General features: G+C 40.2%; 1 protein-coding gene across 3 annotated transcripts in view; it reads right to left on the reverse strand.

The window, feature by feature from the left end:
* Nucleotides 1–26307, reverse strand: part of ipo4 (importin 4) — a 34747-nt gene extending 8440 nt beyond the window's left edge. For 2 of the 3 annotated variants that reach the window (XM_022769141.1, XM_022769139.1), the window contains exons 1-24: nt 25973–26307; nt 25532–25618; nt 20630–20709; nt 20473–20514; nt 20032–20161; nt 18659–18838; nt 18334–18399; nt 18116–18217; nt 17847–17930; nt 15144–15299; nt 14938–14991; nt 14583–14692; nt 14314–14422; nt 12874–13003; nt 12551–12664; nt 10849–10962; nt 10515–10638; nt 10193–10304; nt 9965–10086; nt 8799–8876; nt 7775–7832; nt 6775–6880; nt 5769–5962; nt 5594–5644 (exon numbers count right to left, since the gene is read on the reverse strand). In XM_022769141.1, the coding sequence (XP_022624862.1) occupies nt 5594–5644; nt 5769–5962; nt 6775–6880; nt 7775–7832; nt 8799–8876; nt 9965–10086; nt 10193–10304; nt 10515–10638; nt 10849–10962; nt 12551–12664; nt 12874–13003; nt 14314–14422; nt 14583–14692; nt 14938–14991; nt 15144–15299; nt 17847–17930; nt 18116–18217; nt 18334–18399; nt 18659–18838; nt 20032–20161; nt 20473–20514; nt 20630–20709; nt 25532–25618; nt 25973–26038 (2469 nt within the window). In that variant the 5' untranslated portion in view covers nt 26039–26307. The remainder of the gene's footprint in view (nt 1–5593; nt 5645–5768; nt 5963–6774; nt 6881–7774; nt 7833–8798; nt 8877–9964; nt 10087–10192; nt 10305–10514; nt 10639–10848; nt 10963–12550; nt 12665–12873; nt 13004–14313; nt 14423–14582; nt 14693–14937; nt 14992–15143; nt 15300–17846; nt 17931–18115; nt 18218–18333; nt 18400–18658; nt 18839–20031; nt 20162–20472; nt 20515–20629; nt 20710–25531; nt 25619–25972) is intronic. The other variant, XM_022769140.1, reaches the window with a different exon arrangement.
* Nucleotides 26308–26844: the final 537 nt, after the last annotated feature.

The raw sequence follows: 26844 nt of genomic DNA on the forward strand, positions 1-26844 counted from the left end.
GAGTGGATTTACCAGGCTTCACTGCAGTATGAGCGGACACAGACACCAAAGTCAGAAGAATAAAGGTGGAGGACTGGTTCTGCTTGTGAACAATAGATGGTGCAAACCCGGTCACATCACAGTGAAGAAGAAAATCTGCTGTCGGGATATTGAACTGTTGGCAGTTGTTCTTAGACCGTACTATGTACCAAGAGAGTTCTCTCACATCATCGCCATTGTTGTTTATATTCAACCACGAGCAGAGCCTTCAGTCTTGTGTGACGACATTCACGAACTGTTGCGAGAGTACAGACCCAACACCCTGATGCACTCATTGCAATATCGGGGGATTTTAACCATGTCACTGTCTCCTCTCACCTGACTGGCTTCACTCAGTATGTTGACTGTCCGACAAGGAAAAATAAGACACTTGATCTGTTGTATGCAAATGTAAGGAGGCCTACACTGCTTCAGCTCTACCACCACTTGGCAGATCAGATTGTAATCTGGTTTTTCTTCAGCCTTCCTACAAGCCCTGTGTATTGAGGCAGGCTGCAACCACCTGCTCATTCAGGAACTGGACCCCAGAGGCCAGATTGGAATGTACTGTTGGAGTCACATGAAAATGATAACAGCAAGGACACTGACCTTGACAGAATAGTTGAATGTACCACAGACTACATTAACTTCTGTATGGACACTGTAATACCAGCAAGGACTGTACACTACTTTCCAAACAACAAACCCTGGATCACCAGTAACATCAAGACCCCCCTCAACCAGAAAAAGGAGGCCTTCAGGGATGGAGACAGGGAGAAGCTCAGGTGTGTGCAACATGAGCTGAAGAGATTAAAGCAGGCGAAGGACTACAAAAGGAGAGAGTAAACTGCAGCACAACAACAGCAGAGGTGTGGAAGGGGATGAGGACCATCACTGGCTATAAAGAGAACAACAGCCAGGCAACATCAGGTGATGTGGATAAGGCCAATGAGTTCAACCTGTTCTTCAACAGGTTTGACACAGCCTCACCTGTTTTCTCTCCCACTGCTTCAGCTGCAGTTTCTCCTACAGCATCTCCTTCACAACTTGACATTGCAGCTGCAACTCCCTCCACACTAGGGTCAAGTCTCCTGTCCTTTACAGCGGAGGAGGTGAGGGTGGAGCTCAAGAGGCTACATCCTGGAAAAATCAGCAGGCCTGGATGGTGTGTGTCTGAGGCTGTTAAAGGACTGTGCAGCCCAGCTGGCTGAGCCTCTCCAGAGGATCTTCAACTTAAGCCTACAAACAGGGAGGGTCCTGGACCTGTGGAAAACATCTTGTCTTGTCCCGATACCTAAAGTAGGACGACCGGCTGAGATAAATGACTACAGACCAGTGGCCCTCACATCACACATCATGAAGACCCTGGAGCGGCTGCTTCTCCACTTTCTGAGGTCACAGGTTTAACATGCACTTGACCCCCTACAGTTTGCCTACAAAGAACATATCGGAGTGGATGATGCCGTCCTTTACACGCTCCACCGGGCCCGTTCTTACTTGGATGAGCCAGGTAGTTACATGAGGATTATGTTCTTTGATTTTCCAATGCATTTAACACCATCCAACCCCGCATCCTTAAAGACAAGCTGGGAGGGATGGGGATTGATCCCTGCTTCACATCCTGGATTGTGGATTACCTGACAAGATGACCACAGTCAGGCTGGGTAACTGTGTCTGGGGCTCCACAGGGGACTGTTCTGGCTCTGTTCCTGTTCACTCTGTAGCAGACTTTAAATACAACTCTGAGTCTTGCCACTTCCAGAAATACTCTGATGACACAGCTATTGTGGCGTGTATCAGGAACCGGCAGGAAGAGTGCAACAGGGATCTGACGATGGTCTTCCATGAATGGAGCGACAAGAACTGCCTCCTTCTGAACACCTCCAAGACCAAGGAGATGGTCATTGACTTTCGGAGGTCTAGGCCCACCCTTCAGCCAGTCAACAGTCAAGGAAAGGACATTGAGGTGGTGCACACTATAAATACCTAGGTGTGCACTTGCACAGTAAACTGGACTGGTCGCTGAACACGGATGCCATCTACCAGAAGGAGCAGAGACGGCTCTTTTCACTTAGGAAGCTCAGGTCCTTTGACTTCTGCAGTGAAATGCTACATGTTTTATCAGTCAGTGGTGGCCAGTGCACTCTTTTATGCTGGGGCAGCAGCAGGTCCAACATGAACACAAAGAAACTGGACACAGGAGTCTGGACTCACTCAGGATTGTTGTGGAGAGACGCATGCAATGTAATATGGAGGCTATCTTGGACAATACCAACCATCCTCTCTACAACATTCTAGCAGGACAGAGAAACAGCTACAGCTGCAGCAAACGTCTCATCTCATTGCGCTGCTGAACAGGGGGGTTTAGGATATCCTTTGTGCCCACTGCCATCAGGCTATACAACAACTCAGCCAAAGGAAGTGGACTAATCTAATTATGATTGTTTATTTATTATTAACGTTTTATATTATTATCAACAATGAGCTAATGGACACATGAATTTCCCCTAGGGAATAAATAAAGTATCTATCTAAGTATCTAATCTATCTTTCTTCTGAATAATAGTGGAATATTAGTGTGTACTGATTGTCATGTTCATGAAACCAGTTTAAGACTACTTTTTCTTTCTGACATGGTGCATTATCATGTTGGTCGTAGCAATAAAAGATCGGTAAACTGTGGCCACACAGGGACACTCTGGCTGTGGCACTGTGGCATTCAAACCATGATTGACTGGTATACAAACAGTGCCAAAAAACATCCCCACACCATAGCACCACTACCAGCAGCCTGGACTGTTGACACAAGGCAGACTGGGACCATGAATTCATGCTGTCGACAACAAATTCCGATTCCACAATCTGTGTGCCTCAGCAGAAATCCAGATCCATCAGACCGGGCTACATTATTCCAGTCTTCATCTGTCCACTTTTGGTGGCCTATGCCCACTGCAGCGTTAGATTTCTGCTCTTAGCTGACAGGAGTGGAACACAACTTCTTCTGCTGTTGTAGCTCATAAGCCTAAAGTTTCAATGTGCTTTGCATTATGAGATGCTTTTCTGCTTACCACAGCTGCAAAGAGTGCTTATCTGATATCCTTTTTACACCAAAACTACCCTGTATATAACAAGTTTATTGAATGCAGAAAAAAAAACCCAGAGTCCTTTTACAATGCCTGCCAAGTTTGCCTGAGAGGACACACGCAACTGCAGGGAGCAATGTCACTGCATGCAGTAAGTGCACTCACAGAGCTCTGAAAGTCAGAAAAGGGGTGAACGAGGGTGCTGTGTTTACATCAATGCCGATTGGAGCCGGAGCCAATAAATACTGCATAGTCACTTGACCCTAGTATGGATGCTGATTGTATCCTTTTGCATTGCGCATTTTAGGGCTGGGCAATAAATCAAATTTTGTTTTTGATTACAATTTTGGCCTCCAATGATTATGAAAACAAGATAATCAACAGAAAACGATTATTGTGCCGCATTCTGCTTCACAACAAATTTCATCCCCCTTACAAAAACCATCCAATGTTATCGGTTCTGCTCTCGGTACTGACGAGATTAGGAAAATAGATTTTGTGTTTGTTATTGCAATGTAAAACTTCTCTTGCACATTCTCCAACTCCGTTTCTCATTAAGGCATTCGTCTATGATGCATTTTCGCTGTTCCCTACACAGAAATGCATCTGCATCTCTCTCGCTGAACCTGTGTGTGAGGAGCAGAGCAGCCAGCGCTCTCACACACGCTGGAGCACGGTGCAGCACACACACACACACACACTGCTCTTAGTGATAATAGAGAGAACTAAATGTTTTGCAGTGTGGTTCGGTCTTTTTCATGTAAGGACGGAAACACGGGTGAGAAATGTACAGTTTTCGACCGACTAGTTCGTAGTTTGCCCGTCGTTGCATCGGGAGTGTTTTGTATGCTGGAGCCTAAAGCCCACACACAGAGTTAACTACATTATACGAATATGGGTTAATGATGAAAAGTAACCATTAACCAGCTGATTGTTCTGGGTGCGCTCTTAAATTCAATCTGAAATGGACAGAGCATCATATGAAATGTTAAGAAATTCAGTTTCAGGTCAGTCAAGGGTGGGGGTGGTGAGGGGAATGTATCCCACGTTCAGATATCTAATACTATATATAACTTATATCACGTATAATGGGAATAACTACATAGACACAAAGCTTATTGTTTTGAAATCAGTTTTTTTGTTTTTCTGTTTTTTTTTCCCCCAAGTCAATGAGAAATCGTGTTGAATAATCGTGGTTTAATATTGATCAAAATGATCATGATAATGATTTTTGACATAATCGGGCAGCCCCATTTCTCTCCGCTGGCCAAAAAGCGAGCACACTCCTCTGCTTTCTTAATCACAGGTAGAGCAGATCTTTATAAAAGATTTCCACCTACTTTATGAACAGCTTCATCATGAGTGAATGATGAATAAAAGTTTGTTTTCTGTCTTTTCGTCTTTATTAATTAACCATTAAATTCACTTAGCAGAGGCTACCAGCAGCTACCAGACACTTTTCAGGTGGAATGTTTCCTTGCATGTTACTCAAATGCATGATTGATGTTTGGAAAATCAATCAATACACCTTAAATGTCAATATGACAACTTTGACCATTTCATTTCTTTTTATTAGCCCTCTTCATGACATATGATTTAGTGATGATTGGATCAATGGATTGAAGTAGTCAATCCAGTGAAGTAGTCATTGGATTGAAGTACTTGAAATTAATATAAATATCAACTAGATTATGTGAACTGTAGGTGGCGTGGGGGGCATATACGTTACGTTCTTCTCCTGTTCTGTCTGTCTGCCGATCTCCTCCGCTCTGTTTAATCACAGTGCAGCTCCTACACACAACATTACCATCAGCTGATCGGAGTGTGTGCGTGTGTGCTGGTGCGTTATATACGTTAAACTGTGGCTTGGCAAATGTAATAATAATTTAATACTACAAATATTAAGTTACTACATTAATGGGAAAACAAGTCAATTTTGCAAAAGGAATGAGCAATCAGCGATCGTTCTAATGATCATGATCACAGATATCATCATCCATCAGCACAACCCTATCACTGGCAGTTGTTTGTTTTTCACACCATTCTGAGTAAAGTCTAGAAACTACTGCGCTTTAACATCCCACGAAATTAGCAGTTCGAGAAACACTCAACCCAGCCTGTCTGGCAGCAACAATCATGTCACAGTAAAAATCATTGAGATCACATTTTGTCCTCATTCTGATGGTTGATGTGAACATTAACTTGAACTCCTGACCTGTATATGCAAGATTTTATGCATTGCACTTCTGCCACATGACTGCCCTACTCCAGCTGCCAAAGGGCTTCAACAATGTACTGAAAAAAGGGTCTGAGTACTTTTGTAAATGAGAGATTGGGAGTGATGGGTCTAAACCCTTTCTGAAGCCACTGTAATTAATAAAAAATGTGATTCAGATATGTATTCCAATGTGGCGACAGTCAAGAATAGATCACTTGTAAATATGGACTTCAATGTTCATAACTCTGACTCATGCAGTGCAAGGACATTTAACCTGTTGGTCTTCATCATCAGCTTCATCATCACCACCATCTTGACAAACAGTCTGAACAGAGAGAGAAAAAGATCAACAGTCACCTAGGAATCATCATTTATGTGAAATTGTTTTATCAACCTTAGCCTTGGAAAATGATGCCTCCCCAGCCCCCATTAGTCTTCTCTCCTCTCACCTTCTTCTTGAGCACATCACGTATGACATAGCTAATCTCCTTAAGGTGTAAAGGATGTTTGAAAACCTCCTCCTTGCAGGATTTGATGACACTGTTCATGGTTTCCAGGATGCCCATCACAACCTGGCGCTCATGCTCCGTCCGAATCGTTTCCACAAAGCAAGGAAGCACAATGTCCAGTAACTTCAGTAGGGCTGGACAATGGAAACAAGAATGTGGAGGAATTAAGTTAATATTATCTAAAGGCAACTACATTAATACCCGTTTGATAGTTAAAAACCTTTTCAGCTGGGGTGCCATGATCTGCTCTGGTAATTATAATTACACATTTGGCTGCAATAATTCATATTATGAATACTATGGAAAATCACGTTCAACCATCTATAACATACGGACAATATGACTTAATTTGCCAACTTCAATGACTGGTAAACAAGCAAGATAGCTTGCAAATACAAATGTAATTCATTCTTTTAACTTAATTTACAGTCTCAAATTTCTATGTCCTCCCCAGTCCGTATACCTTTGCAAAGGAGGTCAAAGTGTTGTTGTCAATTTGCTGCTCCTAGCTAGTGTCTCTTGAAATGACACCTTTGTCAATCATCCCCACTTGCGAATATGTTTTTGGTAGGTGAGTGCAGGCAAGGGAAACAAACCCGGTGCTATGATTGGTTTAATTATTCTTATTCTTCTTTTGCTTTTCGACAGACACTCATTGGCATACACTTGAGTACTACACAACTGGTCAAACTCAAAACGCGGGACCAGCATTGACAAATTGTACTATTACACTTTGATGTCAAAATGCATTCCTGCTACACAAACTGCTTACAGGCTGGCAGGTCTGTATAATCTAACAGTATAAATCTTCTTAGAGCCAACTTGTTTAATTTCCCTTGATGTTGTTCATCAATAATCCCGATTGCAGCAAAAAGCAGAACTGCCCATTTCTGTATTTCCTAAAAATAATAACAGTAGCATAGAGTTCCTGAGAAGAGAGCTTTACCATGGTGGTTGGCCTCAGTGGGATTCTGCTTCCACACTTTGTGCTGAGCTCGACAAAACTGGCCCATGGCCCCAAATGCTGCCCTGCGGACATCCTCGTGGGGAAACTAGGGAGGTAGGGAAGCATACAAAAACATAAAGTTACAGCACAGTGGGTAGTGTTGCATAAAACTAAAACAAACAAACAAAAAAAACCACACACACACACACACACACACACACACACACACACACACACACGGCTGATTAATACATTATTAGTCATGCTATCCATTATTACATTTACTCATTTGGCAGATGTTTTTATCCAAGAGACTTACATGAGAGGGAAAATATTAAAGCGTCAGTGCAGTAGGACTTTATTAGTCCGTGGTCCCATTCTAACAATTTAAGTGCAACCAGTGAGCATAGTGCAGCACTCAGGGATCAATTCCAGCTCTATTAATCTAATTAGCATCTTTTGAGAAGGAAGGAAAGCTAGACAAATGCCTCAGTCAAGTCTAAATGGGATTAAACCCAAAACTTTTCCTTTGAGGTGAGAATGCTAAACATTAAACCAGCATGCCGCACCGTATCACAAAAACAGGAGGTTCACACTGAATTTAACTGAACACATGATTTTTTACGCCAACTCATTCCTATCAATTAAACAAATACCCAGATTGCTATTAACCAGAATTTACAAAGTGTCTTTAACTTTATCTTGTGCTTTGGCAATATGACACATCTCCACATCAAATGTCTTGCTAAACTGAGATAATGTGAAAGAAAGTCAATTATAGATAACCAATTTACAGTAACTGTGCTAAACACCTTTTAAGGTCTGAGTTTGGTTAATGATTTGAGTTCAGAACTTGCAATTATCTATCTGCCTACAGGCACTTCCATTTATAAACAGACACAAAGTTGTGGAGGCACAATTTATAAATACAGATCACCAAGTGCCCTACACAGCCCATTAGAGGGATGACTGGGCCAATCAGCCAGACAGAGCAACTTACATCTCTCATCTCATAAACCTGTTGGAAGCTGGACTCCAGGAAGGCATGAAAGGCAGCACTGTCAAGGGAAACCACAGCCACGCAAGTTAAAAATTACACAATGAAATTAAGTTACAGGCTTTGAAAGAACATCTGAACAAATCAGACAGAAAATAAATTAAAAACATTAACCATCACTAACCATCACTAGCATAACTGCACTTTAGGGATGGGAGATCTGCCCAAAAGATCATATGACAATCTAGAATCGTAATCCACAATCTGAATCATTATCTGCATCCCATTTTCCATCTAATTTTATTCTGAAGTTCATGTTTTGCGAGTGTGGAAGTTGTGATTCATATCTTGATGCTTCTTTCGGAGGTTTGTTCACTTGCTATTCTTTGCCCACAATGCTGTCTTGTTTACAAATTGTGTCACAACCAATCACATTTTTTGCTTAGTTCATATGGGTATTTGATAGCGCTGTTATTTATTTATCCATGAGGTGCAATATGTAAGTATTTTAAATAGAAAATTCAGTTGCTGCTCTGGCTTGTCCCGCCTCCTGTTTTTCTGTCTGCAGGCAGGTCTCTCATCCCGCAGGCGGAGTGCAACTCCACCGTCTTGGACTGCAGCTGGTGACGGTGGTTCTTGTTCTTGCACAGGTGAACTTGTACGAGTCACTATGCCAAACTTGCCGAGGCTGCAGAGCAGAACAAGGACTGATGTCACCAGCTGCAGTTAGTAGGCTAGCTGTTTAACAGTTAACAATAGTGTCGTTAGCAGCTATTGAATTCTTGAAATTAAATATCTAACTATAGCACCTTTTGATGATCTGTATGATCAATATGAAAAGTAAATAATATGCCAAAGTAAAATTGTCCGCAATTTAAGTTTGTCAGATCGCCCAGCCCTACTGCACACCGAATAAGTGAATATATATAGCGATAAAATTCCTGAGACTAGCGTCATACTAGAAGAAAAATTCAAGAACCATCATATAAATGCTAAGCCTAGATCTAAAATCTGTTAAAAATCCAACCCTGTGTTGAAGGCTATCTCTCCCAGTGCATCACAGGCATCCTCCTTCTCATCAATGTAGGCATTCTCAACACTGAACCTGAGAGATGGATAAACATGTTATCAGATGCATAGAGAGCAATCCTTTGCCCAACAGGAGTAGTAAATATGCATGCATGTTGTGAAGGAGTTTTCATACTTTAGTGTTAGGCCTGACTCGTATTCCAAAGGTTCAGGTCATAAAGTCACTGTGTTATGCAATAGTTTACCGTTTAGTTGTTATTAAGACTAAAAGTAGCCATTTGGAGACACTTTTAGCCTCTGTTGCTAGAGTAACCATGGTCTTATGGATAAGGATGTAGAACATAAAGCATAAACTCCAGTTCTAGTCAAGGGTGAGCTAAGTAGGGGAAAGGGCAAGACACACGTAATATTAATTAGGTAAGAGAATGTGACAATGGTCAGGTTTGAGTGACCAATAGTCTTAAGGAAGTGTTGCAATCATGAGATACCTAGAAATATATACAGCATGTCAGATCAGACATCTTGAGAAAATTGTTGTTGCACTACTCTGGTTCACTTGCTGTCATCATTTTCTCCATGGCGTGTAGAACTTACAATAAATACTTCTGCCTGAGACATCTGAACTTCTGGGGATCTTCAACTCACAAGATTTTCTTCACACATGTGCAATCCAGACTGAAAGTATTTGGATAGTTGCACTTTTTTTTTTTTTTTTTCTCTCACCAGCATAGTAATTGACTATGTTTACATTTTATGGGTCATTATGTTATTTAGTCTGGCTCACTTTAGTATAGTACTATACTGTAGAACTCAGTTTCCATTGCTGTCATGGACAACTGTTATCCTCATGATTCAGTGGTCTAAGACACATGCTCTATGACTTCAATGTGACCTCATCGAATAATGTTTTTATTTTTTTCTGTCTCTCTATACTGTCTGTTGGGAACTCTGTTTGTGCACATTACTGCTGTGTTTTAAAAGTAATTTAATCCATATACAGTCCCAGTCAAAAGTTTTGACTGGTACTGAATGTCAAAAATATGTACTTGGTATTTAGTTCAAACCGAATGTGCTAAAGCAATAAAAGCTGAAGAACAAAAAATGTGTAACTGTCCAAAAACATATGGCCTGGACAGAATACGTGTGCATGTGTGAGACTCCTACCCTGCAACATCGTGGACATCCGACTCAGTGTCATCTTCTAGAAAATCATCTACATCTTTGTCTTCCTCTTTGTCATCATCATCATCCAGCAGGACAAATGTCTTGTCCTCCTCAAGGTGTGCCTGTAGAGAGACGAGGATGAAAACTGAAACATTGTGTTATGTTTATATCATGGATAGTCTCTTACACTACTTTGAGGGTGCTGCATGTATATTTTATTTTTTATACCATGATGCCTTCATTAGATTTGAGGGCAAGCAGCATGACTGTTGTAATAGCAGTGAGGTGAGGAGTCAGGCAGTCAGGGCTCACTGTGGATACAGCAGAATACAGACTGTACCTAACAGAGGGAAAGAGAGGTGAAAGAAAAATGACAAAAAGTGGGGATATTTGGAATGGATTTTATGCTCTACTATTATTGCTGAAAAATCAACAAAGCAGAAAGATGGCTGCAACAGGGTACATGCAGTAAGAAAGAGATTATCTAGAATATAAATACAAAACCCCTCCTATTGATAATCGTATGCATCTTCAAATCTAAGTTACATACGTGCAGCGTCTCAGGTCAGGGTCATCAATGGTGTCAGTAAGGTTGAGGCCCAGCCGGACACACTCTGCAGCAAGAGGACTGAAAACATCTTTGCCAATTGTACGGGCCAGCACAGAGAGGGTATCTGACAGCAGCAACAAAACGTGAATAACCTCCATTCATTCATGCTGTTGACGTTGAGTCAGATGCATTATTTCATTGCCTTAAGTGCAAGAGAAACTAAAGAATTTCAAAGACTAGATAAGTCAAGGGATAAGTCTAAAAAAGTTTGTGTTGTAAATATACTAATATCACAGCTTTTTCCTTCAGATGCAAATCTCTGGGGTTTACCTACCCAAGGACTGAGTTTGTAGAGACCTCATTTCCTCTGTGGTTGTGGTCAGGAAGCCCTTAAGGCTGTCAATAACTGGAGGGAAGTAGGGAACCAGCAGCTCTTTGGCAGCATTGGCTAATTAGACAGTGATTCACAATGGTTGAGAGTTACTTTCACAATATTTTCTCTGCAAGCTTTTGTCATAGTGGGCCAAGTGTTTACAGGCTGACATTAAATCAACAACCCTACAGGGCTCTACACTTTTTAGACATGTTGAATCAAGAACTTTGGGAGCACAATGAAAAATGTATCAAATAATGTGTTTTTTTTTTAAAGCAAAAATGTATTTTAGCACATCTACAACAGATAATACACCAACTATAAAAAAGTACCTCACACAACTCCACGTCAAATAATCCCAGCTATCATTTAGGAGGAGTAGAATTGTCAAGTCAATACCACAATTCAAAATGCTCGCTATCATTGTCAATGTAGTCTGTTAACTACGAAGCAACACCATAAATCAGGATCTTAATCACGATCTGCATTCTATTTCCAATCTGATTTTATTGTGAAAGTCCTGACTGGAAGTTGTGATTCATCTCTTTCCACCACTTTGACACATTTTTCAGATGTTTGTCCACCCGCCACTGTTCTTCACCCACAATGCTGTCTTCTGTTTACAAATTGTGTCACAACCAATTACACTTTTTGCTTAGTTCATATGGAGTATTCATTTGAGATGCAGTCTGCAGGCAGGTCTCTCATCCTGTGGGTGAACTGTAACTCAATGGTGGACTGCAGCTGGGGATGGCGGTTTTTGTTCTGCTCAGTTGAACTGGTACATGTGGAGCCCTAAAAGCTCATCAAGGACAGGCACCTAAATGAGCTCCTCTAATTGGCCACAAGTTTTCCTATCTCTGAACAGTGCCCACCCCTGACTCAACAGATATACAAATGACTTTTGCTCCACATATTACAGAAATATGTGGTGCAAAGTGAGAGCATGCAGAACTTGTCATCTGTGAGCGAAAAAATTGAATTTGCGACTTGTAGTAGAAGATTCAAGTAGTTGTAGTTATTGACTTGTTTTTGTGTTACAAAAATATCCAAAAAAAAACAAAAAACTTATTTTCGAGAAAATATTCTACAGGTGTGCAACTCTGATTGCCTGAATTCACAACATGATTTACAGATGTGCATATTTTGTGTATGACTTCACATCATTTGATACGGGTGTATGAACGTGTTTTGCACTACATTCACTGGAGCACCTGTAGCAAAAATGCAAGCTTATGAGTTTCATAATTTGTGATTTGTAAAACAGGATTTGTGCACTTGCAATGAAGAATTTCAGAAGGTGTAACTGTTGTTTGTGGGAGAGACAAAAATCGACAAGTATGCAACTCCTAAAGCATTTTTTCACTGTGACCTCAAATTTACTGATACAGGTGTGTGACTATTTTATACGACTACTAATTCCACTGTCACCTTCACCAGATGCAATTAGAGGGCTAGCTGTTTAACAGTTAACAATGGTCTGATTAGCACTGATTGAACTTAAATATCTAAATATAGCACCTTTTAATGACACAATCCTTACTATTCATGTGAAAAGGAGATCACATACCAAAGTAAGATTGTCCACCCCTACTCACACATTAGCCAGAAAAATTACATTATTTTCTTATGCAGGTCTTTGGACAAATCTTTGATCTCTTACCTATGGCACCTATGGCAGACACAGTGAGCTCTTTTATCTTGAGGTTTTCAGTGTTGTTGAGGGAAGACAACATAGTGTCCATCAGGGTGGGCAGGTATGGCTCAATATCTGATCCTATTTACAGAGAAAAACAGAAGAAATAAAGCATGTAGGTTTGTAGTTTTTAGATTAGTTTTTTTTTTTACCCAGAGGTTCATTGGAAAGTTTGGGTTATTTTAATTAATGTCAGGAAAGTCTGTGGAAGTTTCATGTCTTCTCTTGAGGTGGGCATGATATGCAGTTTCTTCTGTGTTAGTCATTTGTAAACCTCCTTTTTCCCTTACCCAGGTTTTCCATGAAGTTCTCTAGGGCGTAAAAGGCCTTGGTGACATGGCCAATCTTGGCCTGGTTCAAGGATGAGAGGTATCCCAACAGCAAAGGCATCAACTCAGCACAGTATTGACTTACTTCAGGCTAGAACGCAGAGGTGGAAACAGAGTGAACTAGAATGACAACGAGCAGAGCGCCATGGCCAAACAATCCAACAGTTTGTCTTATGTTCTCAAGTATAGCTTTATTCATTTATTGTCTTTTTATTACCTGTTGTGTGAAATGATGACATCAGCATAATACAGTTCATACAGCTTAACAGCTGTGTGAAATGTCTCACTGCTAGGTCAAACGCTATTGTTATAACGTAATTTTATCAGTTGCATGTTGAATGATGTAAGTTTTCCTAAATGGTGCCAGACGCATTGTTACTTACTATTAATAATAAGTACAACTCTATGTGTAATGTGGATTCAGCATTTTCTTCCTTTCTTCAAAAATCATAATCAAGATTTTGATCAATATTGAGACCACGATTATTCAACACAATCACTCTTACTTTTTTTTTTTTTTTTTTTGGGGGGGGGGGGGGGGGGTGCACACAGTGCTCCCCCATGTGTGAGCACTGCCCCGCCCTTCACACACACAGGGTCAGAGAGAGAGATGCAGATGAAATTTTGCGTAGGGAATAGCGAAAATGCATAATAGACAAATGTCTTAATCAGAAACGAAGTTCATGAACGTGCAAGAGGACTTTTATGTTGCAATAACAAATAGGAAATCTATTTTCCTAATCTCTTCAGTACCGAGAGCAGAACCGATAACGTCAGATGGATTTTGTAGGGGAATGAAATTGTTGTGGAACAGAATGCAGCACAATCTCAATTATCTTGTTTTCATAATCATTGGAAGCCAAAATTGTTATCAAAATAACGATCGATTAATCGCCCAGCCCTAATACATCATTTCCTTAGAACTTGACAAAAATGTTGAAAATTCTCATGTTAAGGAAATTGTTAAAAAAAAAAGTCCTGGCAAACGAACCAACAAACAAACATGGGTGAAAACATAACCTCCTTGGTTGAGGGAACAACAGAAAACTGAAATTTTAAGTATTAAACCCAAATTACAATCATCCTTTTATTTATGTAAAACTACAGCAGGATTGAGACCATGTTCTGAGACTTTTGGACCTCACTGTAGATATGTAGGATGTACTTACATAAGTATTATTACACTAGGTAAGCAGTGTTCTGCATCGGTATGAGTAAGTGCTAAGAGATTTAATATTGTACTCAGTACAAGCAATAATAACAACGACAACAACTGATAAATAATACATTTTCATTAAAAAGGTATGATATCAATGTGCTATACTTTAAAAGTAACTGGATGTAAGCACAGAAATCAGCATGTGTACTATTGCATATGTTGTGATGTGTGTCCTGACTCACCTGTAAATGTTCAGAGAACTGTCCCAGGGCAAAAAGGCCCGCACAGCGCACCACTTGATTACCATCAGAAAGACTCTGGCACACTGTCTGCAGCATAGATGACAGCATCCTAACATAGATACAGACACACAGTTTAATATACTCAAATCTTTGTGATTGTTATTAATTAGCCAACAGACCATCTCTCATAGAGAATGTGTGTCCTCAAAAAAAAATAAATGACTAAGAGTGAAACTCAAGAGAATTTTATTTATGTCAACTGAACAGACTTGGTGCGTATGTGGTCAGCACATCCCTCAGCCAGCACAGCAAGACACATCAGACCCCCCTTCCTCTGGTAGGGGTTTTCACTGGCAAGGCAAGTCTGGATGAGGGGCATCTTAAACACAAGACACAAAGAAATACATTATAAAAAGGCAGTATGTAAGTGTGTGCTCTTAATGATTTAAGCAGTTACTTAATCCTGCATTATGAATTTCCCTCAGTCTGTCTGTCTAACAATATTTTTAATGTTAACTTTGAATGAAATGACTCAATGTGATTAAAAAGGAACTTAAGTATTACTACTACCATTTAGTGCACCAAATCACATTCTCGTTCAGATCATACATCTAGATGGCTTACCAGTTGTTGGAGCAGTTTCTCTGGAGGCATATGGAGTGCCATGGTGTCAATAATCTGAAAATACAGAAACAATTGAACAAGTTCAATCTTGCTTGAAACAGCATACTGAATCAGCTGAAGTTTCTGAGAAGAAAATTTTGTCCCAAAACAGGACACAACAAAAGGAAGACACAGTATATTAACAAAATTCAATAACTTCTCCCCACCTGTGCAGCACAATGTTTTGGATTGTCATTGTCTGTGCCATCTCCACTGTCATCTTCATTGTCCTCTGGATCCTGCTCACCAGGTGGGGGAACTGCAATAAGTATGGGGAAAATTGCCTGCAGGATGGGGTTCAGCAGCTTCTGCTTCAGCACCGTCTATAAAGCACAGAAGTATTTTGTTTTACTTTTTAGTGAATATAATATCAAATACTTAGCCTAATACTAACCTTTGTTTCTGGTTGAGCTAGTTAAGACTGCAGGTAGTGAACCAGAAAAGTATAATATAGTATATTTGTTTCTCTTTATTTTGCATGCAATCAAAAAGTGACTTAGCACAGAAATATGTATATCCAGGACACCTAAACATTTAATTCACAATTAATTATGCCATTTATGTTCTGTCATTTAGGGCTTTTAATTTATGTGTACCTCTGAATGATATACAATATTCTTCTATACTAATTCCACCAATAAACAATGGCCTAGAAACTTTTATAGTGAACATTTTTCTCTAAACTCAGGTGAAGAAATTTTCCACAGAATTGAAGAAAGTTTGTTTCCCAATTTTCCAAAACAGGAACAAGAAAAGGTGAGTGAACCCTCTGGAAATACCTGTATTTATGTATAAATGTATCTTAAAATATGGTCTGATCTTCATCAAAGTTACAATAATGAACACAACACAATCTGTTGTAGCTAATAACAAAATATTGCATCAAACATTCACAGTGTAGGTTGAAGAAGTATGTAAACCCCTAGGGTAACAACTTCAACAAAAGCTAATTGCAGTCAGGAGTTATCTCACCTGGAGTCCAATCAATTAAACAAGTTGAAACAAAACAATGTGTGTTAGAGCTACTTTGTCTAAGAAAGAACACTTTAAAAAAACATTTGGAGTTCGCGATTCATAAATGGCATCTGCTGATGTGAACCATGCCTCGCAAAACAGAGCGCTCAGAAGACCTACAATCAAGAGTTTTGCATAAAGCTGGAAAGGGTTCAAAAGTTATCTCAATTAGTTTAGATATTCACCAGTCTACAGTTAGAATAATTGCCAATAAATGGAGATGAATACCGTAAAAGCTGGTAAATAAAACGCACAGTTAAAACAATTTTTTTTTTTACTTTGAGTGCGTCGTATAAACCAGTGCGTCCTTTACACCAGTAAAATGAAGAGAAAAGTTGGATCTGGATATTGCTTAATTTATTTATAGGCCTATGGGTTGGATCCAACGCAGACCCAGCATGTGACGCTATAAACTAGAGCTTGCATGTGTCGTCACAGTGCAGTGCATAAGCCGCCAGTAGCCACACAACGATTAGGCTGAAGTCAACTAGCTGTAGGTTACAGCTAGCAGTATTTACAGTGTGCGAGCCTACTGTTACAAACTCAACATGGCGAAAACAGAGAAAACTAGAAGAATACACTATACAAGCTGCACAAAAACTTCACGTTGTTGATTTTGCTGAATGCAATGGAAATTGCCATGCGGGAAGACTTTAATGTCAGCGAGAAATTGATTTGTGACTGGTGGCGAGGCAAAGCTCAACTTGAGGCCATGAAAAAACAAAAGAGCTAAAAGAGGAAGAAAATGTTTGTGGCCAAGGGTGGAGGACGTTGTTTCTGAGTTGATTGATGGGCAAAGACAGTGTCTGATCCCCATGCCAAAAAATATGATCTCGCATTAAAGCAATTGAGGTGTCCAGAGATTTAGGCGAGCCAAATTACAATGGCTGCGCTAGCTGGTGTGATAGGATTATGAAGAGAAAAGGACTGTAACTTCACAGAAGAACACACATTTCGCAAAAGATGCCAAGAGACTATGAAGAGAAAATTAGGAAATTCCAGCACTTCACAATTAAAGTGCATCAGAAGAATTCCAATTAACTCGGACAGATAGGGAACATGGATGACGTTTCCATGTGCTTTGATATGCCGCCCTATCGCACTGTTAATAAAACAGGCGAGAAAACAGTACATATTAAAAAGTCCGGACATGAGAAATCTCATTTCACCATAGTCTTGTCATGTTGTGCAGATGGAACAAAACTGCAGCCACTGGTCATCTTCAAAAGTACAACGGTCCGCAAAGAGCACATACCAGTCGGTGTCTCCGTAGGGGTGCATGAAAAGGATGAATGCATTCAGGGCTGAAAGCTTTGAAAACAGACGTGTCCATCATTCCAGGCAGGATGACCTTAGTATTTTGCAGGCTCTGCACGTTGGAGTGAACAAGCCTTTTTTTGTTGCCTTTATTTCAGATAGGGACAGAGAGAGAATGATAGGAATGTTGGGGAGAGAGAGAGGGGATGACATGAAGCAAAGGGCCATGGGTTGGATTCGAACCCATGGCTGCTGCGGTAAGGACTGAGCCTAAGTGGTATATGCTCTACCAGTTGAGCGTGCCCCTGAACAAGCCTTTTAAAGGCTGGGTTAGGCAGAAATGGGTGGACTGGCTTTCAGGTGATCGCTCTTTTACACCTAATGGAAACATGAAGAGACCTGCACTGGTCACTGTGTCACTGAGTGGATCAAAGAAAGTTGGGAAGACATTCCCACAGAGCTTATTGTGCAAGCATTTCTGAAGCAGGCAGGGTGTCCATGAGGTGCACCATGACTTGTATTCTTGACACTTATTACTCATCACAAACAAAAGGAAATATATAGGCAATTTATTCATAGTAACTGAGGGGTGACTTTACCTTGCTCTTCAACTTGATGAGGAAGGCTATGCAAGAGAGGGCTTTCACTCGCACAGAGTCTCTCAGTGCAGTGTCACTGCCGACCTGATACAAACACATATGTTAAGTTCTCATCGAGCTTTAGGGAACGAACATCATTTGCCAGTTCAACAGTTAAAACTCTCATGTATGGCCCATAGCTTCAGATAAACAATATTTTGTTAAGTTAAAATGAAATTCAGAACACAAAACTGGGGAGGAAATACATTATAAAGACATTAATCTCCTACCTCCAAGCAGAAGCGGACAATGTCAGCAACATGAGGGACGATGATAGACACCTCGCTCTCCATGAGCTCATTGAACACTTCCATGGCCTCACTGGCTTGGTCCTATTCAGACACAAACAAACCCAATAATTCAACAAGTCTGATTTATCCATACACTTGACTGGCAGCAGAAAACAGCAACACTTGTCATTATATGTCTTTAACATATCACAGTTTACTTGGTCTGCTTTGATGAGGTGTTTCAGAGCAACAATCAGACTTGGGATGATAGAATGCATCTGGTTCTGTAGAGAGAAAAATGTCACTTCAGACATTAAAAAGTGTAGGTTCTAGGTATTCAAATTGACCATATTTTAGATACAATTTAGGGCTAAGACTATGGTTAGATTTATGGTAGGGATTTTGTTAACTAGCTTGCATTATGATGTATCAGAAGGTCATGCATTAAGAGATCGAAATCTATCCAATCTAAGGTGGTTTGAATGTCTATATACTATTTCAAACTGTACTTGCGAGATATCAAGGGGAAAACAATAATACTACCATCTCTTCTGAGCCAGTGTATGCAGTTATGGCTGTGAGGGTTAGGATGCAGTAGTACAGGGCTGTTGGGTTTTTGTGGTCCTGCAGTATAGCACTAAACAGCTGCAGCAGCTGGCAGAAATGAGGCTTGAAGGCCTCTGGGTTGGAATCCATCACTTTATTCAGCAGCAGGAGGCCAACCTGTTAGGACAAAAGCAGTGATGTTGATAGGTTTTCAATGTAGTGAGTCCCTGGGACCCACAGGTGGTGATTTGAGTGGGTCCCTGGGAAATTCAATGGGTCCCATATAAATTTTTTTCATTTCTTATATTTTTCTATTTCTTAAATTGTAGTATTAAACTCCTTTGATGGTGGTATGATATGGTTATAATTAACGGATATATTCATGTATGTTCAAAATGTATCTGAAATTAAACAAATAAGATTCCAAATCTGAAAAGTTTATTGCAAAACAACTGTCACAGCGGCATGACATACAAAATTCAAATAAAATAGCATTTTTGTAGCAACATAAATAGCACTAAAATAAATTACTAAAATTCAAATGAAAACAAAATGGTGCTGATTTTAACACATAAACAAAACATTCTCATCCCCATGACAGAGTCAACAAATAAATTTTCACCAAAATAAGACCAAAATCTTCTTGTCTGAACATCAACTAAATCAAATGAACTGAGTCAATCACTGTGAAACTTTTAGTACACAAATGAAACTTAACTAAAACAGTGGAAAGTCTGTTGAGAAAAATAAAGTGATGCAGATATGTTTGTGGTGTATTGTCAGCAGCTTATTAAGCTCCGGAGTATGTTTTATTTATTTCATTACAGCATGTCCCCAAGACGTTAAAACATTGTTGACATGAGTGAACACAGCATCGAGCAGTGGAAACATGAGTTTATTTACTACTATGAAGTTCGTATCTTTAATTGTTGAAATGAAATCCGCGGTGACTGGCTAATTGTTGTGGTAGTGGCTAAACTAGCATGTCGCGATACTGTACACGGGGGATCACGTCTGCGCGGAGTAGATGCGCAGAGGGTTGAAACAGCACTTGCCTGGTCTGCTGACAGCGAAGTTACTTTTGCTAGTTACTGTGATTTTAAACACGAGTTGTTCACAATGTTTCGTTTTTCATGGGAAAAATGAGTTGCGTCCCTGGGACGCATGGATAGTCAGTTTACTGCGTCCTTTCAGATTTTAATGCGTCAGGGACGCAGGACGCGTACCTAGCAACATCACTGCAAAAGAGCATTTACATTCTTAGGATGTTATTGACAAAGACCATGTAATACAATGTAACATGAGTCTGAATTGTTTGAACATCTCTAAACACCTTGTCTAAATTCCTAACTGTTCTATGAGTCCTGTACCTGTCTGTCATGAGGGTTGCTACTCTTGGTGGATTGATTGAGGAGCTGCAGTAGGGCAGGCCAGCGGTCTGGTGTCTCATGTTTAACCATCACTGCACACAGCTGGGAGAGAGAGTGCTGCACTGTGTGCCTGTAACAGAAACAGATATAGACAGGACTCCCTGTTTATTCATTCACGACATTTCTCAAGTATGTATAGCTACATACAGCTTGGACACACTTTCCCAAAATGGAAAATTGTGCCCATTTTTCCCAAAATGGGAAAGTGTGTCCAAACTTTTGACTGGTACTGTGTGTATAAGTAATATGGGTATACATCAAGTAACTTCAAGTAACATCTGTTTCATCTGTATCTTTCTCTGTGTCAGTTTAATTTAGAACAAAAAAATCTGAGAAATTGAAGACAAAGTAAATTATTGTTATATAGAAGGAATAGCTTACTCTGTTTCCTGCATGAAGGCCTGCAACACCACCACCTTAAGGCTGTATGAGCAAAGCAATCATAATTAGAAATCATTTTCAACTTAATTTCAACTATAACAACTGGGTGTAATGTTACAATAGTGTGAAATTTTTCACTGGAAAGTTATGAACAAACCTCTCTCTGTCGTTAGGGCTAATCTTCTTCCAATGTTTCTTTACTCTCAATCTCAGCATGACTGCAGCTGACTGACGAATCTAAGAGGTAATATGAGGAAAAGATTTCAGATAGTTTACATACAGTGCATCCGGAAAGTATTCACACCCCTTCACTTCCCCCACATTTTGTTATGTTACAGCCTTATTCCAAAATGGATTAAATTCCTTTTTTTTCCTCATCAATCTACACACAATACCCCATAATGACAAAGCGAACAAGTTTTTTTTTTTTAAATTCTTGCAAATTTATTAAAAATAAAAAACTGAAATATCGCATGTACATAAGTATTCACTCCCTTTGCTATGACACTCAAAAGTGAGCTCAGGTGCATCCTTTTTTCACTGATCATCCTTGAGATGTTTCTACAACTTGATTGAAGTCCACCTGTAGTAAATTCAATTGATTGGACATGATTTGGAAAGGCACACACCTGTCTTTTTTTTTTTTTATGCCTTTATTTGATAGTGCAGTAGAGAGAGACAGGAAATGGGGAGGCAGAGAGAGGGGGAATGACATGCAGCAAAGGCCGTCCGATGCAGGACTCAAACCGGGGCCAACTGCAGCGAGGACTGTAGCCTCTACACATGGGGCGCCTGCTTAGACCACTACGCCACACGACGCCCCACACACCTGTCTATATAAGGTCCCACTGTTGACAATGGATGTCAGAGCAGAAACCAAGCCATGAAGTCAAAGTAATTGTCTGTAGACCTCCGAGACAGGATTGTATCGAGGCACAGATCTGGGGAAGGATACAAAAACATTTCTGCAGCATTGAAGGTCCCGAAGAGCACAGTGGTCTCCATCATTCGTAAATGGAAGAAAATTGTCTGTAGACCTCCGAGACAGGATTGTATCGAGGCACAGATCTGGGGAAGGATACAAAAACATTTCTGCAGCATTGAAGGTCCCGAAGAGCACAGTGGTCTCCATCATTCGTAAATGGAAGAAGTTTGGAACCACCAGGACTCTTCCTAGAGCTGGCCGCCCTGTCAAACTGAACAATCGGGGGAGGTCAGGGAGGTGACCAAGAACCCGATGGTCACTCTGACAGAGCTCCAGTGTTCCTCTGTGGAGATGGGAGAACATTCCAGAAGGACAACCATCTCTGCAGCACTCCACCAATCAAGCATTTTTGGTAGAGTGGCCAGACGGAAGCCTCTACTCAGTAAAAAGCACATGACAGCCCGCTTGGAGTTTGCCAGAAGGCACCTAAAGGCCTCTCAGACCATGAGAAACAAGATTCACCTGTCTGATGAAACCAAGATTGAACTCTTTGGCCTGAATGCCAAGCGTCACGTTTGGAGGAAACCAGGCACCTCTCATCACCTGGCTAATACCATCCCTACGTTGAAGCATGGTGGTGGCAGCATCATGCTGTGGGAATGTTTTTCAGCGGCAGGAACTGGGAGACTAGTCAGGATCGAGGGAAAGCTGAACGGAGCAAAGTAGAGAGAGATCCTTGATGAAAACCTGCTCCAGAGCGCTCAGGACCTCAGACTGGGGCGAAGGTTTACCTTCCAACAGGGCAACGACCCTAAGCACACAGCCAAGACAACGAAGGAGTGCCTTCGGGACAAGTCTGTGAATATCCTTGAGTGGCCCAGCCAGAGCCCAGACTTGAACCCGATTGAACATCTCTGGAAAGACCTGAAAATAGCTGTGCAGCGACGCTCCCCATCTAACCTGACAGAGCTTGAGAGGATTTGCAGAGAAGAATGGGAGAAATACCCCAAATACAGGTGTGCCAAGCTTGTAGCTTCAAACCCAAGAAGACTTGAAGCTGTAATCGCTGCCAAGGATACCTCAACAAAGTACTGAGTAAAGGGTGTGAATATTTATGTACATGCGATATTTCAGTTTTTTATTTTTAATAAATTTGCAAAAATTTCTAAAAAACCTTTTTTGCTTCATCATTATGGGGTATTGTGTGTAGATTGATAAGAAAACTCGCTCAACTGAGAGAAGCAACTGAATTTTAGCTATTTAATGCTTTGGTTGTCCCATTCTCTATAATAACCTGAAGATATCTACCAAGTTTTATGATGATCGAATAAACGGTAAATGAGTTATGGCCAATATTAGCTAAGCCCTGCCTTTCGCAAAGACATTTCAGTTGATGGCAGCCATGTTTTTAGACCGATCTCATTCATTTTTAATACAAATGTGCCTCTCAGTCACCCAAGGCTGTATACCAAATTTGGTATTGATAAAGTAAACATTCGAGTTCTACTCATTTTAGTATTTTTAATGTTATGCTACTTAGCTCAAAATCCATAATGGTAGTCACTATTATCACAGAGCCTTTTTGTAGAGAATATTGACCTATAGCTGTGAGGTACATTTGAAGATGATGGGACTCTCGGTGTGGCGGGGGCAGCCTTTCAAATTAAAAAAAAAAAAAAAAAATTTGACTCTTAATTATAGTGCCACCATATAGTCGAATGTGACAATATTTTTGGTGAAGCATTTACACACCATTTGGAGTTATGATACCAATTTTGATGTGTCTGGCTCGTTCAGCTCTCTGCAGATTGATCATCAATCAATAGGGTACTTCATATTTTCATTAATACTCGCCTCCAGAACATGTGTACCAATTTTGGTGAAAATCTTTTCAACCGATTTTTAGATAAGTATTTTTGGCATTTTGGCCCCCTAGAGGTCAGGCTCAAAATGCATTGGTATGCCCCTGTCCTGTCCCGAAGATATGGACCAAGTCTCATGATGATCGGACCAATGTTTAATGGGTTATGGCCAAGATTATATATATTGGGCGTGGCCTTTTGAAAATGACTTTTTTTTGCCTTAATTACACTTCCACCATTCCACACACAACAATCACAAAGGCTTATGTTATCCTGTTTAGGCTAATATAGCGACAGCTCATGACGTGAGCTGCGTACTCACAACATTAGTAAGCTACAGTCATTACCATTCAGTCTGTCAAAATATAATACTGACAGTTTAAATTATTTTTTCACACCACTGAGGTGTCACCAGGTTAGTCAATCTAAGCTTGCACACTGACTATATGGAGGTGTGTGTGTGTATGTGTGAGCACACTGTGTGTGCAGCAGCCTCTGTTTTCTATTTTTTCTTGTGGTATCCAATTTGGTATTGAGAAGCATGGAATTTTGTTGGTAATAGTACCCACTACCATTAATGGTATTGTGACATCCCTACTAGGGTTGTGACGATGGACGATGATATTGATGATAGCAGACCATTAGAATCATCGATGATTGCTCATGCCTTTGCAAATGTCAAGCCGATATCTGACTAAGGATGGGTACCGTGCCCCGGTATTGAACAGGCCTCGAGGATACATTATTCAAGACCGCAGTATGAAAAAGCTCCAACCTTAACGGTTCTGCTATCGATACTTGAGCAGTCGCCTTTTTTTTGTTTTATTTTTTCTCCGGTAGATAAACGTTATCTTGCACATTTATTTCACTAACTCCATCAAATATCCGTCTATGTATGATATATTTTCACTATTCTCACAAAAGACGAGAGATCTGTCTCTCTCTCTTTGCCTGCCTGCTGTTTGTGAGCAGAGGGCAGGGGAGCGGGGCTATTGTTTCAGTGACAGATACACACAACAGACAGTGTCTTCCTCAAAAAGTGTCGATAAGAGTACTGTTAAAGTACTGGATCAATAAGCAGTATCAGTAAGAGTAGTAGTATCGTTAAAATCATTAAGATACCAAACCTTATATCTGACTTGTTTTCCCATTTATGTAATAACTTACTATTTGTAGTATTAAATTAATACTAAGTTTAAGTTGCCTGCCACAATTCAATGTACACTCCCCTCCAACAGTATTGGAACAGTGAGGTCAATTCCTTTATTTTTTGCTGCAGACTGAAAACATTTGGGTTTGACATCAAAAGATGAATATGAGACAAGAGATCAACGTTTCAGCTTTTATTTCCAGGTATTTACATCTTGACAAGACACACGAAATTGGTATCATAACTCCAAATGGTGTGTAAATGCTTTACAAAAAATATGATCCTGTTCAGCCATATGGTGGCACTATAATTAAGAGTCAAAACTGTAAAGAGTTTGAAAGGCTGCCCCCGCCACACCGAGAGTCCCATCATTTTCAAATGTACCTCACAGCTACAGGTCAATATTCTCTACAAAAAGGCTCTGTGATAATAGCGACTACCATTATGAATTTTGAGCTATGTAGCATAACATTAAAAAAATTTAAAATTAATAGAACTTCTCGAATATTTACTTTATCAATGCCAAATTTGGTATACAGCTTTGGGTGACTGAGATTTGTATTACAAATGAGCATGATTGGTCGAAAAAACATGCCCGCCATGGATCGAAATGTCTTTGCAAAGGGCGAGGCTTAGTTAAAATTGGTCATAACTTATTAATCATTTGTCCGATTATAAAACTTGGTGGATATCTTCAGGTTGTCGCTGAAAAGGGTTGGCATAAGCCGCTCCACCACTACCAGCTTACCACTGGCCACATTTCGATCTCACCTCTCCTCGCAAAACTCCAGAAGAGACAGGACCATGGACCTGCTAAATGTTAATGTTAAAGAGGCCTGGCTACCCCTTACATAACTTTTTATACATTTGCATAAGTATATTTTCCACTTCACTCACTGTGTACCATTTTATTGTAGTTTTTACTTTTTTTCTTCCTCTTTCTTGTGTGTTCTGCAATTGTAACAAATCAATTTCCTTGCAGGGATCAATAGTTTTTTTTATCATTTTGACAGACAAGAGCTGAGACCCATCACTCTCTTTCTCTCTCATACACACTGGAAATTATATTTGGATCCCATGGGATAAGTAAATTCACACACTTCTCTCTCACACACACAATACCTGTGGATTTTGGGAGCCACTCATGACAGCACACAGCGCTGGAATAATGGCTGGGTCTTCGAAAGCCCGTTTCAGCTGGGCTGTGGCCTAAAAAGGACAAGAAAGATCTTACTTAGTTCGACTGACTGCCACATATACATTATTGTAGAATCACAGGACAGCAATACATTTAAACGTGAAGCCAAAAGATTCCCAGCCCAAGCTTTAAATTTTCCCTTTTCTCAATGAAGTCACTTCACTGACAGTAAGCGGCTAACGTAAGAAAATCGGTCCTATATGCCATGACCAATGTTCTGACAGTTTGTTAATCATACGTTACCACGTTAACTTAGCTGATTACCTAGCTTAATTCGACAACAGTTAGCTTTAACCGTCGATTTTCAAATTTGTCATCTGGATTACAAACTACTGCGAACGTGAACAAAGTTAATGTGGCATCACCTGCTGAATAACTGCATTGTCGGGCTGTGTAAGCTGTAAAAGAATTTTCTCAAGTTCCGCTGGCATCTCGATAGCTCAGAGGTATCAGCTTCTGTTAACGTTAATATTCCTAATAAACCTAGACAGACTAGTTGTCCTTTCGCGGTGTAGGTACTAGCGATGTCCCCGTGGACAGGTTCAATCGCTAGCTATCGAGTTAGCCGTGAAAATTCACTTCGAAATTGTCGGATATTTATTTTTAGTTATCGAACCTAGGAGCTGAATACTAACAGGTTCGATTTCCGTCTGATCTGTTAACGGTTCAACTGCCTGCACGTGGGACGGAACCGGACAGTTCTTCCTCTTCTTCTTCTTCTACTACTACTACTACTGCTACTACTACTACTTCTTCTTTGGTGAGGTGGTTGACATCCAACAATTAGGTGTATTACCGCCACCTACTTGGCTGGAGCGAAAACTGCAAAAACGCTGCAAAGGGATGAGCAGTTTCCATTCCGCACAAGGTTCAATTACATGCGCTCATTTATAAATACAGACACACATACTATCAAATATATTTTTTTTTAATTTTATTTTTTATTTCAGCCTCTTTGAAAAAACGAATGATTGCTGCCCTACTGTCTTTTATATCTACATGTAACAATTTTTCTAAACTTGTCTCTTGCACTCTCCCGTTTCTACATTTTTGCTGATTTTCTTTGGCCCTTTGATATTTTCCACATCTTGTTAATACATGTTCACCTCTGTCTCTCTCTTTACATCCTTCATACTGCCCTGTGTTGTGTTTTCCCATTAAGTGCATAGTTGCATTTAACCCTGCATGTCCTATTCTTAACCTTGAGAATGTAATTTCTTTTCCTCTCTTTTTACCT

This window comes from Seriola dumerili, unplaced genomic scaffold (assembly GCF_002260705.1).
Source record: "Seriola dumerili isolate Sdu_G_001 unplaced genomic scaffold, Sdu_1.0 BDQW01002262.1, whole genome shotgun sequence".
NCBI classification, from domain to species: domain Eukaryota; kingdom Metazoa; phylum Chordata; class Actinopteri; order Carangiformes; family Carangidae; genus Seriola; species Seriola dumerili.